This window comes from Aulostomus chinensis, chromosome 2 (genome assembly GCF_037954235.1).
Source record: "Aulostomus chinensis isolate RoL2024-O1b breed Wild chromosome 2, RoL_Achi_v1.0, whole genome shotgun sequence".
NCBI classification, from domain to species: domain Eukaryota; kingdom Metazoa; phylum Chordata; class Actinopteri; order Syngnathiformes; family Aulostomidae; genus Aulostomus; species Aulostomus chinensis.
Genome location: NC_141321.1, coordinates 18,836,651 through 18,853,404, shown reverse-complemented (window position 1 = coordinate 18,853,404; position 16,754 = coordinate 18,836,651). Strand labels below are relative to the sequence as shown.

Below are 16,754 nucleotides of genomic sequence, written 5' to 3'. Positions count from 1 at the left end.
ACTTAAGATTATGACTGACATGGGAACACCTGGAGAAGGGTTCTCCTGCTAACCACACACTATAAATTAAAGTGTTAAGCTCAACTACTGCCCTCCAGGCTTCTCTTAGTCTACACTTACAGCTTATATGCTGTAATAATGTCTGCACTTCATGCTCCATTTGTAGACTGCCATTGTCCAAAACGATTACACGATTTGAAGTGCAGAATTGAAGGTGTTAAAATCAATGCAGTAAGGTTGAGTCATCAATTGCTTTTGGGATAATGTATTGCATTATTTAAAAAAAAAAAATGTCACAAGCGTGAGTTCATCAGTGACTGTGTGCCTACCCCACTGTGAAGAACTGCCTCATCTCCTGTCGCCGTGAGCGCATCATCTGCTTGTACTCTCCGATACGAAGTTTTTTTCCGTCGATAATGCAGGTCCTCTTAGGCCGTGGCTTGTACTTGTAGTTGGGGTATTTCTCTAAGTGGAGCTTACTCAGACGGGCCTGCTCTTCATAGTATGGCTGCTTGTCCTGGTTAGACATGGACTTCCACCGAGAACCTGGTTTTAACATGAACAGGAATAAAAAAAAATTTTAAGAACTGAGAGAACAAGCTTATCAAGGAATGTGTTTATATGTAATGTGTGTGTGTGTGATATATTTAATGATGTATTTAGCTTTCTATTGCCAGGGGGAAAAAAATGACAGTAAAACTCACGATCTGCTTATTTGCTGTTGATCAGCGTTCAGTTGTGTCTGGTTTATCCCTCCCACACTAACGTATTAATAACCCGTAGTAGCGTACTCATTTCCCGAGCTGACATGTGCTCTGTGAGACAGTGTAGTGAGTACTGTATCTGTGTGAAGTGTGTTACTCCAGCCTGGATGAGAGCACTTTTCACTGCTGTGATGTATGGACTTCAGTACTAAGGGGACCAGACACATTTAGCCTCCGTCATTTTTCATGACAAACACTTATGGTAGTGATGGGCTATAAATCCATCTGTGTGCAGAGGTGAGTTTTTTACTGCAGCTTATGAGAAAATCTTTATTCAAAAAACTGCCTACGTTACAATGCTTTGCCATATGTTTTAAACTTATCGCAGAGCAATACCATTAATATCTGAATACACACAGCTTGTGACCTACTGTAGAAGTAAAACTCACAGAACACTTTCACAGAAAGTTGTCAGAGATTTGTGTTTGGTAAGGGGCAAGAAAAAGGATGCTAAATAGAGAAACAGGGTTCATGGAAGTACATGCCTATAATCTAACTTTTGCATATAAAAGTAATATTTATGATTAGGGATGTTAAAACTTTGACATACTGAAGTAATGGCTTTACTGTATAGCCTTTAATCTGTTTTAGTCGTGTGAAACCTTCAAAAATGTGCTGGTGTGACCTGTTAATTGATTAACAGAAAAAAAGATCTTACCTAAAATCTTGCTTATGTTGGAATTGTGCATGTCAGGGAAAGCCTGGAGTATCTTGCGGCGCTCATCTTTGGCCCAAACCATGAACGCATTCATCGGCCTCTTAATGTGAGGCTCATTATTGTTCCTTCCTCTGGATTCCCTGAAGACGCGTGCCTCAGTTGATCCAGCGCCTCCTGTTGGCCAACAATAATATGGTTGGGGTTTATCTGCAGAGCCATTGACTTCTTTGGACCCTGGAATAGCCAGAGCAGGAACAAGAAGAGAGAGCGAGGCAAGACATTGATTAAATGACGAGCCATTTTTAAACTCTCCTTCGCTTACTGCCTTCATCATCATCATCATCATAAATATTGTTTCAGGTGATCAGATGCTACGGACCCTCTTGAGTTCAAAACTGACCTGTGCTACCAACGTGAATAAAATGCCCTTCCGAACTTATATGAGAACTATTCATATCCACAACCAAAAGAGACAGACCTTGAACCACAGTGACAGCAAGTGTTCACACTTCTCTACTTAGCCACTTACATTTCAGTTTGCCATCCATAAATTGTGCAAGTGTTCCAAAATAAATAACAAATACAGAGCTTGAGGCACTCGTTAAAAAGAAAATCAAGAAGGGGAGCTCAAACTTTGGAAAATCTTTTTTTTTTTTTTTTTTTTTTAATTCCTCCAAAGTACATACGTATTAACAACATGCACAGATAAATTCAGGTACACCCAAACACACACTCACACCCACAGCAAACAAGCCGGGCACACATTTGGGAAAAGATTGCGCAGATTCTGCAAAGTGCTGTTTCTCAATCAGGGCATTCACAATCAACATAAGGGAGTTTCTCTCAATATTAAATTGTACATCAAACTGATAATGATTTCTGTTTGCATGCGCATTTGCTTCCTTTTATATGTAAGATGTGAAAGAATTAAATAAAAGCAATATGAATATTTAAACAAACAAAAACATGTTGATAAACAAGGCTGGAAAAAATAAGACAAAAAAAAAGCCTTCCATATGCTACGATACATCTTTAATGATCTCAAGTCTGGAAAAGAAAGCTTGGGATGACTCATGCATATTTCATCATCCACATGTGAAGCCTTCTCATTAGACCATTCGACTAGCAGCCTTGGCATGCGTTACCTGGGGTTTGATTTCTATTATTATTTCAGATGATAAACAAAATCCAATTCTTAATGAGTAAAAGAGAGCTGTGCAGGGACATTAATTTCAAACCCAGAGAAGCTTGGTTCTGCTCTAAACACTCAAGACACTGCTGTTGCTTTTTCAAACTGATGAGTTGATGAGTTTGATCTGTTTTTCATTTCAGGAACACATTTTCTCAAAAGTAGTATACAGTACTGGAGGTGCAAGGGCCACGAACACAAATATGTATACAACACCCAAGCAGCAGATCCAGCACAGCACCGCCGTGGTGGACGATAGGATTCATGTTTGTAGAAATTTCACTGAGGACCCTGCTCCTCCCAGCACTACCAAACGTTAAATGGATTTTCACTTGCTGTTTGTTGTTTTACAATCAGACACATTTCTGACCTACAAAGGCTTCACTTTATTCGGGTGTTCTTTTGCTAAATAGATTCTTTCATATTGTGAGCCTGCACTTGCTACTGCATAAAGGGTTTAGCTCCTCTTAGCTCTGGCCAATGGAACTTCAGACACAAAACCACTTTCTGTCTTCAGAAAAGAAATAATGCAAATATCTATAAAAGATGTAGGCAAAAGACTTAACTTTGTGTGATGTAAAGCAAGCCGGAACAAATATGTTTGCCACTATTACACACAACTGCCATAACTGTGTCAAAATCAACATAAAAAAATAAATAATCTGAAAGCCTTCAAAACGCAGGTCTTTGTGTGGACCTTTTCTGAAATACTGTATCCAGTATAACACCCCTTAAATCATACATGGCTGCACACATGTAGCATACACACTAAAACTAAATCAGAAAGTATAAGTGGTTTATTTTTGTCTGTGTTTGCTTTTGCCTCTAGAAAGCTGGAGGCCCTAAAGCCATTATGAATTCAGAAATAATACACTACCATTGCTGCCACCGAAGCCCACAGTTCGTTAATTTCATTTAGCATGCACTCACTGTACAGGATGAATTGATTTCACTTTGTTTGGTTTTGACAACCATGTTTATTGTGCAATGAAATGTGGAGTGGCGGAGGGCTGACAGTATCCATCAACGCGGGGCAATCTGCTGACTGCCGGGGCCAGATGAAGGTATTCATTAGCTCAGGAGCGCAGCTCTCACTCAGACAAGACAGCCAGTGTCTGCACCCTGGGATCGCTTGCGGTAATTTACGATACCTCCCGTGCCATTACTCTATCACTGACACTGATTCAGCAATTTATATACTGGTGTGCATACATACGGGCAGAGGTGAGCTCCTTACGGGGAGGGGGACAAAACAACTGCCTGCCATCAGTTAGTGCCACATCCATAGTTAACCAGGAAACCAGGGACGTGACTTGCTTCATTGGAGGGAAGCCAGATGAAGCTTTTTTTTTTTTTTTTTTTGCTTCACACGTTGTCACATAGAACGCTGCCTGTGTTCTATGTCTATTCTACCAGAAATTGCATTACATCTTTATTTGTACTGAGGCTTAGAGATATTTAAAGACCCTTTCAAGCAAAAATGTATATTTCTTCTTCCTCCCACAGTTGAATGTTTGAGCTTCCAGTCGTGTAGAATGACAGATGAGCAGAGTTTGACAATGGAAGACTGTTTTCACATTCATTGGTAAAAGTCCAGAGGTGGTTCTAAGAGCAGGATTTGTACCCATCACAAATATTTTGGAAGCTGATCCTGGTCCAGAATTCAAGTACTGTATAATATGGAACTTCTCCAGTGCACAATCAGTGAGGGTGGACTTTATATACAAGTATCAGACATCTTTTAAATTTTAATAAGGAAAAGGGTAGTGTTTTATGGATTTTAGTTGTTGTTTTTTTCCCATGTCAGACACCCATTATAATATTTGATAAGAATATTTTGTAAACCTGTCTACAAGTGTGGAGGGGGTCTTTAAAGAATAAATGTTAATAAGGGGATTCACACCTCCTTTGGGAAACCAACAGCGTAAATCAGCATTTAACCTGTGACTTGAAATAATAATAAGGACCTTGATGCACAGTAATGTTCCTAATTACACCAAGAACATAACAGTACCAAACTGGAAAAAAGATGTTATGGATGTATAAACGTGTTCTCTCCCACCCAACCTGGCAATATCGGACTTAATCAGAAGCATCCTGCAAATTACCAGCCAGTCACAGCAAATCCCCTGAGACCACAACATGCAATTTAATTCAACATTGTTTCTATCTATTCACTGCAAATCATGACACTGCTCTCTCATTTCGCAAATGAGCATTAACTTTATTTTTTCCTGCAGGGCATTTCGGAATCAGTTAGTTAGGTGTGTGATTGTGTAAATAAACACAGATGTTTAGCAGTGACAGGGGCGGGCCCCATGGGTGGTACTTGGGGAGAGAGCGTAACAAAGAGAGAGTGCTGCTTAATAGAATTTATTGTGATTCATGAGGCCCACAGCTCAAGTGTGACAGAAGGATATGAGAATCCCCTTTTAATTTGTCTCTCCTGGAAACACAGCAGATGAGCACCATGAATTACAGAGAGAAAGAATGAGTGTATGGTTATGGGAGGGGGTATAAAAATGGTGAGTGGTTAGAGAAGAAGTAAGGGAAAGTGAAAGAAATGACTGGAGAACAGAAAGGTCAAAAACCCCATCACACCTGTCAACTGCAGGTTAAGACTTGACCGTGAACCCAGCTAGAGGCCAGCATCGTCACCCCCAACCCCTGTTATTCTGCCTTCAGACACAGCTCTGTGTCAGGGAAAGGGCTGTCCTTGTTCATCTGAAAGGTGGAACTTCCTTGATGTATCAGGGATGCACACACCTCTGGCAAGACACGAGATGGTTTGATAAAATGTTCAAATCTGGATTGACTTTTGCTTCATGTGTACGTGCAAGCAAATAGTTCAGGTTGATTACATTCAAACAGGAATCTTTACATGTCTGTTTATCTTATCACTGAGAAAAGAATTCCAATTATACAGAAGTTACAACGTGGGTCTTGCTCACAGCAGCGTTTTGTCTCGTGGTGAGCTTTCAAACATACTCATCTATTACTCAACTCTGGACAACCTGGATTATATTTCAATGTCTCGCAGCTACCTCAAACAACCACGACGTAGCCCCCTGTGCTGTGCTAGTGTAGGGCAGATTTAGGTCTGAATACCTGCTTGCTCTTTTATTTCTGTGGCTGGATTCATAATGTCACCCAGGAATTCACTCAATTAGCAGGCAACAATCATACAAACCTTTCAAAGCCTTCCCACTGGGATCAGATCTAACAGGTCTGACTCAAGGTATTTACTACTGACAATAGAGCCTCTCCCTCAGAGCAGGATCAGGCTCCATCAAGGTGTCTGGCCACACAGGTCATGATGACACAGTGCTAATAAAACCATTATAAAATGAGTGACGTAAACCCAATTAAACCATATCAATCCTTTTTTTTTCTTCCCCAGTGAAGATGATTTGAGTTTCGGTCAGACTTTTTAACTTTTGTCTGCTTTATCCAGTCTTGCATTTCATCTAAAAGTGGAATCTTATCATTCACAGCATCCAGATTTGCAAAACACACATTCTTAATGTTGTTTTAGTCGGAAGTCAAATTTGCCAACATCAGAAGAGAAGGCTCTTTTTGATGGTATTGACCTGTCAGGCGATTGTTGTTGTGACTTGATAAATCATTATGCCTCCACATCTCAGCTATAAAGTCAGTGCTTGATTCCCACGGTCTCTGAGTGGGAGAAAAACAACAACAAAAACCTCTCTAAATAATAATCTTAGAACAGCTCTGAGCTACTAGTGTAAAGAAATCCAGCTTCAGTGATCCGGACCAACAATGCAACAGTCCTGTTCTTCTCATCCTTTTCCACAAGGACATTATTAGAAATGCTTCCTCTCTCTCTCTGGCATTTATATTCTCACGCTGGACATTCAAATTAATTCTGTTTTCTGCTGCTTCACATCTCTTTACAGTGTTTTTGTTGTCCATGGACCTTCGGTGAGGGGGATGGTTTAGACAAACATAAACTGCCATACGTGAATCAACAAAGGGCCTGACTGGGATGAGGCCTTTGCGGTTATCTGCTAATGTTTTCATCAGAGCTTAAAAAGAACTAATGAATTTGTGGTTGGATCATGCGTGTGGCTTGTGGCTTTGTAAAATGAATATCTATTTTCATTCCTCAGCTACTATTTTTCCACTCTTTGCCATTAAGACTCTGGTTGCAACATGCTTTGCAAATATTAGTTCAAGCAACTTAAAGCTTTCTGTGCACTGCTGTGATGACAGACGTCTGCTGTACACAGGCCCCCTCTCAATGTGGCTGCTCTGTTCTGAAGGGGAAGCCGCTTCACACCAAGGGGCTTTCACACCCTATGTAATGGCTGGGAGGTACACCCAGTAGTTTTCCTTCTCATGGAACTCCCAAAGTATGCACAGTGTGTTCTAAACTACTAGGGAAATGTGTTTAAATACAGAAGTACTAAAGGTATTCTGTATTCGAAGGAAACCAAACACAAAATTAAGTCAATACTTGTGTTCTGAATTGAAATTCCACCATGACATAATTTACAGGTCACAAAGAAAACCATATGCCAGGGTTAAAACTGCACTAAGCTTAGATTAAATGTAAATATGATTTAGACACCTTGGAAATATGGCCAATGTTTGAGCAAAATTTAAATAACTTAGGATGTATTTCAACACTTATACTAAATTGATGTTGAACTAATATGAAAACTACAAGTCTAAAACAAGAAAACTCTAGCTCATCCCTATCGCCATATGGATGACTTTTGACCAGAAAATAAGAATTTCAGTGCTTCCTGGATTAAAAAAAAAATAAATACAGATAATACATGTAGATACAAGCAGTACTGTATCTATGCTGGGGAACCAAACCCTGATTGGTGCAGCGAGGAGAAAATCGTCACATCAAGGGTTTCAAAAGTAAACATATTCTCAGAAGCATAAACACTTTGTGGTTCACATCATAAAACTCTGCTTCACATCATTCAAACGTATGTGTTTTGCTGTTGGTGAAGCTGAAAGAGACAGATATGTATGTGGTGCAAGAGGAGAAATGGTAGCTGTGTGTTTTGAGTTATGTGCGCTGCCCTGGCTCCCAGCCATTTCCCCCTGGGAAGAGGACCTCTTCTCTCCTTTAACCTCTGCTTGCTCCTAATCCATAGCCCACTGGGAACACTGATGTGAGGCGTCTGGCACAAGTCTTTCCCTTGGCCCTGTGCAGGACTTAAAAGGACACAACTGCCCTGGTGTGCGCGCCTTTTCGGTTCAGACTCCACAGTAGCCACAGAGGGAAGGTTCCCACTGGGAGAATGAGCACTGGAAGCACATCTGCTCGAGGAGTCAGACTGGTGGGATGGGATCTGCTGCTGTGGCTCACATGGGAAACATGTAAATGAATCGGCTAAATGCACCTCTAATTCTCATCTTCAGGACTGGGTGTGATGTGAAAACCACACGACTAAAAAAGTGCTTTGCTTTGGTGTGGGTAAATAAACATTTTTATGGGAAGTAAAACTTTCTTTTTTTGACAAAGTCTATGTGAACAAATTATGCAGGCGCTAAAACTGAGGGGAATGTGTCTTAGATGCTATTGAAAGATGTCGATGGGTTACATTGTCCTGAGAAATATCTATCCTCTTGCCTTTGAGGCATCAAAGATGAGTCAGAACCATTTTCCTCTCTGCTCTGGCTCCTAAGTGCCATGGAAACAGCCACAAATATTTATGTCAGACAAACACTGGTTCACTGAGGTGCTCCTTGCTCCTGTGTAGAAGCCTCTGCCACAAAGGGAGATGACGCTTTGTCACTATGGTGCAACCAAAATTTACACCCTTATGCCCAGGACCTCAAACAAGCACAACAGCAACAGGAGCTCAGCTTGGAAAAAAGCCAGCTTTGTCCTCAGGCACCCTTGTTCTGTGGCTCACCTATCTGTGAAAACCTCGACTCATTTGAAACTGCATTCAGCCCGACCCCCCTTATCTGCCACACGCACATGCTTCTACGCACACCCTTACGCAGCTCGCTACAAGTCTCACACTGAGTCACATAACCGCATGGAGAAGCAGGTTTTGTCAGCAATCAAAATTATCTCACTTTTAGACTTGGTTAAGGTTTGGATACATAGTCTGTCCCATCACCTTTCCTAACCACTTTTGCTTAACCCTGATTGAAAATGTCACAGGGTCAAGGAAAGATGTGAAGGAGAATTCATAAAGACTTAGGAAAAGACACTCATCTACGTAATTAAGTAATGGCGCACGTTATTGATTTGTTCTGCCTTAGTGAAACTACAATATTCTGCAGATGGACTACAGAAAGTGCATCTTTTATACAGCACTTTTCATGGCGGCAATTGCACCATTGTTACACCGAACTATCAGTATAAAAGTACACAGAATCAGAATGGGAGAACAGATCGTTGCAGCCTTTGATCTACCAGCGGAGGTCGTAACAGCGCCAAATCGATAACTGTGAAAGGAGCTCCCTGGATGGTAGGAAAGCTCATTGAAAAGGGGATTGCACATGAGCCTTTTTGTTGTGGACTGCTGGGATGCTCTATAAATTCATGCGCTTGTTGGCATAATGCTAGCATTGTTTGTTAAAGTGTAACGGTTCATAACGGTGGAGCCATATTTACTGAACTGTTGTGGAATATTTGTGTGAAAATTCATCTTGGTGTCTTGCTTTTCTTTTTAATCCATGCTATATAAATTTGGACAGGAACCTTCCTCAGCAAAAAGGACAATTCGAACACCGTGCGTAGAGAATCCAGTCAGCACAGTTTATAGTTACAGTTAACTATGGATGACATGCAAAAACACAGTACAAGGTACACTTATGTGGAATAAAAACAACAAAAACGGGAAACCCAAATATGGCCTCACCATCAAGATCCTCTGGCCTGGTGAGGTCAATAACTCTGTGGCCAATCTTTCCTTCTTCACCCAGTTTGCCAAGGTGGTGCCCGATGCTCTCGAAATGTGCCCTTTCCTGCAAGCAAGTACAAAAACAGTCAGGTTCACTCACAAGCACATGTACACATCTGTACTTTGATGAAATTGTAAAGATGACCCAACAAGAAACCTGACATTGGAAAGAGAAAAAAAAGTGCTTTTGATAAATGAGGTTCTTTTGAAGAGCTGATCTCTTGACATGAGCTAGATGTAGCATTTTTGTCTCTCGTCTCTCTATTCAGCAGCTGCCATAATGGATGACAGGACGCAGGGAGACAGTAAGGGCCAGGGGTGCTGCAAGTAGATTTACAGAAGGATACTTTGTGATCCAGAGCACACAATAGGGTCGTGGCCCTCTTTGCAGTACTCAGATTTTCCCCTGTAATCTTCTTCTTACATCCTCCCTTCCAGTGTACAGTGCCCAGAGCTCAGCGCCCATCGTTTATTCAGCCTTCATGCTTTGGAGAACACACCGTGTTTTCCCGTTTGCCTTGTCACTTTGAGCTCAGATTAAACTTGGCATCATGTTGTACTTGACGCACAATGAAACTCTGTCATTCAGCACTCCGTGACAATATTAAATGTCATGTCCGTGTGCATTTACAGAATAAAATAACAGCTTTCGAGGGGCTTCTGAATAGTTGCTGCACATTATACTTAATGTATTATGCAAGGGGAGAGTGCCGACTGCTGCTGGCTCCATTGTTGAATGACCTACTTCCTCAGTGAATAGACAGGGCATTAGCAAAGGGCTGTCTTCCTCTCTAAAGACTCAACTAGGAGATGGACACTTTGACTCTGCATGATACAAATAATCCCCCCCCTTCCAGATTTCGCCTGGATCACACTAAAAGCAGGCATGTTGCCACCATTTAGAATAAAAGCATTTGTTTTACTCCCAGGGTGAGCGTTCAATCTCTGCCAAAGATGTAGTGTCTGCGCTGACCTCTTCCTCTTTCTTTTCTAAACATGCCTATCACACGCAGTCTAAACAGATCCATAGGTAGAACCCCAAACAATACTAACAGCTCCCTTGCCACACACACATGAATCTTTAAGCCTACCTTTATATGATTAGGTGCTAAAAATTAAGGACAAAAATGTTCCCAACGATGATTTTTTTTTTTTTTACAACTGTCCTTTCTTGAAAGTGATGACAGCAGGTTGTATTTAATAGAATTTTTCTTTTGTGTAACAACCTTATTCACCAAATCAAAAAAAGCTTACAAGATGAAGGACAGAGATAGTTCAAGTCCATTTAAGGCCTTTCACACTATTTTGATTTACATTATGCTTTTATTTATTCAAGAACTATTCCTCAAAAGAAAGGATTGCAAGGGAGACTGTAAGAGCACTGCAATTTACCATTATATCTGAAGGAGAAGTCATTATTTATGGCCAGCTGAGTGATTGTGTTATTCAATTAACCACTACCTGCTTGTGGCCTGTGATTAGAGCCTGTCCATCTGACAGCCCTTTGCTTACTTAAGTGTTTTGTAATTATGACATATGTGGCGGTCCCTGCTGGGCAAGAGAACGCTTTGTAAAGAGAAGATGGAGTACAGCACCTTTCCTCAGTGTCACAGTCTGTGTACAGCACCATAAGTGCGAGGATGCACGCGCCCGCAGTACTGTATTCATCACCCAGCCACATTATTGCTCTTAATGAAAGAAGCTAGCAGCCCGATGACAAAATGACTGATGTTCGATTAGCTGGGTGGGCAGTGGACTGCTTCAGATGCTACTTGGACAGTCCACCAGGAAGGCGGAGCGTTCATTGATAGGCTATATCTAATAAAGTAATCATCTCCTCGCTCTTCTGGGCTTGGTTAGTCTGTCCTGATCAATCAAGTCCTTTTATAAGCTCATGATCATTAAGCATCATGTTGGGCTGAGAAGGAGAGAGAACAGGGGCCATCCATCAGTGATTTTCATTAATAACTAGCTCAATGTTGAAAGTCAGCCCCTATCGCATAAAGTCGTATGATTAGTGTGAACATCGGTACATTAGGCAGGTGGGAGCAAGACTGAATGAAACTCTTGTCTGAGGATTCTTGAAGTTAGCAGCTTCACTTCAATCTACATAAAAAGATTGTGTGTATTTTGTTCCAGGCATTCTAAACTTATTAGGAGCTTTCCAGCATTCCACATACTTGATGCAGATGTCTAGTCGCAGGAACGCCTCCATCCTTCCTTGTGTTAGATATGCTAATTACAATCAGACTATCTGTGCAATATGCTGCCACAAATTTTCATAAAATTTTATATACTGAGCATAATATGCTCACACTTTGGTGATTTATATCTGTACAGCATCAAGGTTTTGTTTTAAAGCTTGAAAATATTCAGTGGACTAATGCTTCTTTACTGCCCACGCATCAACTGCTGTGATAAATTAATGGCACTTTTATTATTTTATAGTGTCATTAAATTTTTACTGATCACTCTGATACAGAGGAGTAGCAAAGGACATTCAGTATCAGGAGAAGCACACCGTCGTGCCAGGAGAAGAGGGGGAGGGAGTAAAAGAGAAGGAGCCCCACAGATTACAGAATGGTTGTTATAAAAGGTATTTCTCATGTACAGTACATGGATGATAGAAAGCAGAAAGACTTGAGAAAGAAAATGATACATCTACTGAGGTTTCAGCTTAGGGGTAGCAGGAGAACAAATGATGTGAAGCGGTAGAGATAATGAGACAGGAAACAAAAGATGCACACGTCATTTCTCTCTGACTTTGACCACGACCGATGGCAAGCAACCAGTCCCTCCCTCAAATGACTTCAGCATGCAGCTCTCCACCCCACAACTAAAATTACAGCAGTACGCTCCGAGCTGCAGAGAACTGCCATCCATAATAATCTCATGTGCTCTGCTCTTTTGTCTTCAAAGTTTGTTATCGGACGCATTTTCAGTTGGCTGCTCGGTGAAGTCATGAATCGCAGACGAAGAGAGAAGATGTTAGATAGTAAACTGTGTGGAACTTCTTGGTGGAGGGAGCCTGGAAGAGCCTCGTCAATGCTGTAACGAGAGCTTTAATCTGGCAGACCACAGAACATGTGCTGGAGGCCTGCTGCTCTGCCCACAGGGTGTATTCTGGGCAGAGGCGGGTGGCGGACGCCCCTGTGCATTGTGCCTACTCCTGCCCTATATTTAGACAACTTTCTGCCAATTCTGACACTCCTTGAGCATCGCCTTTGTAAATAGCTCCAGGCTACACACAAAGCCATATGGCCCAAGTTTGGTCAAATAGAGATAAAAGTAAAATAAACAGAAAAGTGACATAGACAATGGTGCAAAAGGCAAGCATCTTACTTGGACTCAGGTTTAAAGTTAAATTAGGACGGCCTTGATTGAGATCACTTTAAAGGTTTTATTATGCATCATGAAAAATGAATGTGTGTATGAGTGTTGGTCCATTGAAAGAGCTCAGCCAAGGTGAGGAGATGACACAAGACAAAACCTGGTAACACAAACAAAGTTTATTTTGATTAGAAGGTTGATATGGCACCTGCAAAAATTCCTTGTTGTCGTTACTGATTACTTAACAACACAGATTAAATTCTATTTTTTTTTCAAAATAAATAAATTACATTACAAAAATTTTGTTTTAGTTTTCATCTCCTTGGCATTTTCACGCACTTGAAAAATTATCAATTTGCATAGACTCGTTTGTTTTATGTTTCAGCACATTTCCACGCAAAGCACTTTTTCAGCATTGGAACTAAAAAAAATTTCTGCGTTGGGATTGAAATTTGGTAGAATGACGGTCAGTGCCATGAAAATATCAACATCCAATCACAGCTGACCCTAATTTTGATACGTGAAATGGTTCTTTAAAAAAGAAACAACTTCACCTCCTTCAGGAGGCTGCATTTCATCACACATTTTATTCCTTCCACAAGTTAATAGTTTCCAACTTAGTCGTGAATGTACAGAATATATAAGTTTATAGTCTTTGCTATGAAATCAGATGGCAGCAACTGGCTTTACTTTTCAGAAGTTCTTTTTTCTTTTTTTTTTTTTTTTTACTATTATTAAAATCTCATCCATGCTGCCTTCACAGTGGAAAGTCTATATGATTGCATATGTTTAACATTTTCGTGATTGGAACCTTTAACAGCTGCAGGACCCTAAACAGCCACTTATGTTTGATAATGTGCTGAACTGGCTCTGGATATATCACACACCTGGAATGTGGCAAGTTGAAGGCAATGGCTCTCTGACCACAATAGAGGGCTTTGTGTATCACGTTTCAGTCATCACTGTGGTCTGTGGCCCTCAATTGAAGTCTGAGGGTCTCAGATGAAACCTCTCAACAGTCTGTCCCAGTCCTGATGGAGACAAAGGCTGCACTTAAACATAGCTGCAGCTCTTCACAGCTCACTGCCTCATCTGTTTTGTATTTTTTATTGTAACCAGTTGCAATGTTATTTATAAGCCTGCAGCTTTCCAGTAGTTTTTGCTAGTTTTGAGCCATTTAAATGTTAAGCACATCCAGCCATGCGGTAAACCCACAGTTCCTTTCATACCGACTGTTGCTCTCTTTTTACCCGGCGCTCTCTCTTGGTGGAGGCTAATGCAGGCAGCAGCAGAATCAACAGTAGCAGCCACAAAAGGCTGGCATCTGTTCTATAGTAGTCGTCCTCAACATCACACAGAGCAGAGATGGCCAGCTATTCCAGTCCCATTTGTGCTGCCAGGTCATCACCTCATTTGTTTAAAACAGAGGGGGGAAGGCCTTTAATTAAATTAAGGGGCTTTAACTATGTAAAAGACTGAGCTATCCCCACTCTGGGCTTTGAGCCAATGTGACGTTCATTGTTTGTTTTTAATAAAAGAACATGTTATCATTATTCAGGATGACTTAATTTTTGTTGGAAGGAAAAGTCAAACTCACAAAATGTGACCCCTTTTGTGTTAATTTAAAATGTGCATTTAGTCTTACATTTGTGTTTGAACACTGTGTGTGTGTGTGTGTGTGTGTGTGTGTGTGTGTGTGTGTGTGTGTGTGTGTGTGTGTGTATATATACGCGTGCAGTATGGTTTGATTAACATGTCTTTTGTATAAGGTAAATATTGCACTTTGTCCTCGATTAGATTCAGAAGAGCTGGAAATGACATCATATTTAGGTCTACGATATGTAACCATCTCTGGATGTTTCTGACAGTGTTCAGTTCTTCTTCTCTTCTCCTCACTGCTGAGATCATCTGTGTTGAGATCATGTACTTTTGCAGATTTCCAACTATTCTCCTCCAGGGAATGTCTATTGGGCTGAAATCTTCTGTATTATCAGACCTGCCAGGTTGTGAACAGCAGGATATTACAGCACTACCAAAATGTCTTTCACATTTGGACAAAACCTCAAAACCTGTTGGACACTAGAGCCATTGTGTCTCTACTGCAACAATAGTATAGTCTATAAATGATCCTTTGTGGCCTTGTCTTTTGTTGTGTGTGCCGTGTGGTGAGCGCAGCATCATAGGTCTTTTGCTACTGGGGCCAGCAGCATTTCTGAGTAACTGCAGCAGGCCAGAAATCCACCATGTAAAATGACAGCTGAGGAAAATAATGGAGACACCAGTGCCAAATGACCCAACCAAGATGCGGTCTTGATGTCTTTCTGGGTACGAGATGAGGATGGAGCAAAAGACCTGACCTGGGACACCAGCCCGCAGACACACACGGCTGCACACACATGCGCAGGCACATATTATCCAGAGTCATACATTATTTTTATTCTTTTGGCAAACGTGAACAACTGGACAAAGCATTAATGTAAGCAATCTTCACAATAGCACTTGCTGGCTACAGCTAGTGTCTGGGAGCTGAGCATAATCTAATTTGGATGGGCAAGCCCTTGTATGCCAAGGATTTACATTGCAGCCAAAACGCCTTGGTTTGCAATTTCCAAGACAGCAGTCGAAAAGGAGCAGAAAATTGCTTCCAGGGCTGCAAACCAGACAAGATTATATTCAAAGTCTTTGTGAGGGCTTTGCCTGAATGGAGCCCTGGCATAACATACACACATGTGCATGCACGTGTGCGCACACACATACACAGGAGGGTGGAATAGTGTTACCATCATAACCAATAGGTTAGGAGTACTGATTTTGTGGAGCACAAGTGTAAGCTCCATCTGAATATTTACAGGCTGAGAATTAGATACGGGAAATGGACAATTGTAGTCATCAATACTGAAGAGAGGCGGTGTTGCAGGGCAGAAAGGGCAGTTCAATAGGTTAATACTGGCCTTTCACCTTTTGATTCCAGTTACGGACATGTCAGCAGAGGAATATATTTTATCTCACACAACCTCCTGGGTCATCACAAAGGCACCTCCTGTCAGAGCTAAAGCCTGAGAAAGAGATGTATCAGTCTAGAAATCAGTCATACCTGACTAACAACAAAGCTTGCCCAGTGGCCCAGGGCCAGTAAATTGCAATGTTGAGCGTATGAGTGCTCAGTCACCGACCCCAAAACACGATTGGAGTTTTGTTTTTTGTTTTTTTTTTTTAAATTCTGCTGGACTGGTGGCCACAACTGCTCCCTGAATACATTCAATTAGCACTCCTCCATTTTTCTTCAATCTCTGGCTAAAACGAACTCAGCTGCCCTTTTACAGGTAATTTACAATTGACAGTTTACAGTCAATTACTCTATTAATGTCTGCAACAAGGTCTAGCAGCACCTATTATGTGTGCTGGCAGTGCAGCCATTTGGCCACACCTGACTGACTGTTCAGTGATAAAGCAGATTAATCATGCCTCATGTATTTACACTTGGGTGCTTTTGTTTGCGTTTATCTTGTTGTGTCTGGTTTACAATAAAACTATCAAATGGAGAAAAAAAATATGAATAAGTACAAATGGGGTGATATGGGCCAATTTCTTTTACCAGTTTTTTTTTTTTTAATTTATTTAAAATCTGCTTCTGAAACTAGGATAAATCCAATTGATAGACTGCTCAGTGTTTTCTGGTAAACCAGGTAAACTGTATTGGTAGAATTACATTTTTGACCTCCTGACCATGTATTCTAAGAGACCATAAATGTTGACAGGATAACATGGCTGAAACATCTTAGTAAAAACATACAGATGCTTGATATTCATTCACCCATGACCCATAAAAAGAGCATGTCCATTTATAGCTACAGTGCATAATAGAGGGAAACAATTCAGTTGGTAACAAATGGATTCAGATCCACAGTATT

The 16,754-nt window shown here is 41.0% G+C and overlaps 1 protein-coding gene and 1 long non-coding RNA gene across 8 annotated transcripts in view; one reads left to right on the top strand and one right to left on the bottom strand.

The window, feature by feature from the left end:
- The window catches only part of LOC147269314 (uncharacterized), a 328,107-nt gene that overhangs the window by 108,415 nt on the left and 202,938 nt on the right, over window positions 1–16,754 (top strand). The window lies entirely within an intron of this gene.
- Window positions 1–16,754, bottom strand: part of sox6 (SRY-box transcription factor 6) — a 138,281-nt gene that overhangs the window by 5,961 nt on the left and 115,566 nt on the right. For 4 of the 6 annotated variants that reach the window (XM_086182659.1, XM_086182651.1, XM_086182668.1 and 1 more), the window contains 3 exons: window positions 9,472–9,577; window positions 1,423–1,656; window positions 330–546 (listed from right to left, as the gene is read on the bottom strand). In XM_086182659.1, the coding sequence (XP_086038785.1) occupies window positions 330–546; window positions 1,423–1,656; window positions 9,472–9,577 (557 nt within the window). The remainder of the gene's footprint in view (window positions 1–329; window positions 547–1,422; window positions 1,657–9,471; window positions 9,578–16,754) is intronic. The other 2 variants (XM_086182683.1, XM_086182693.1) reach the window with 1 other exon arrangement.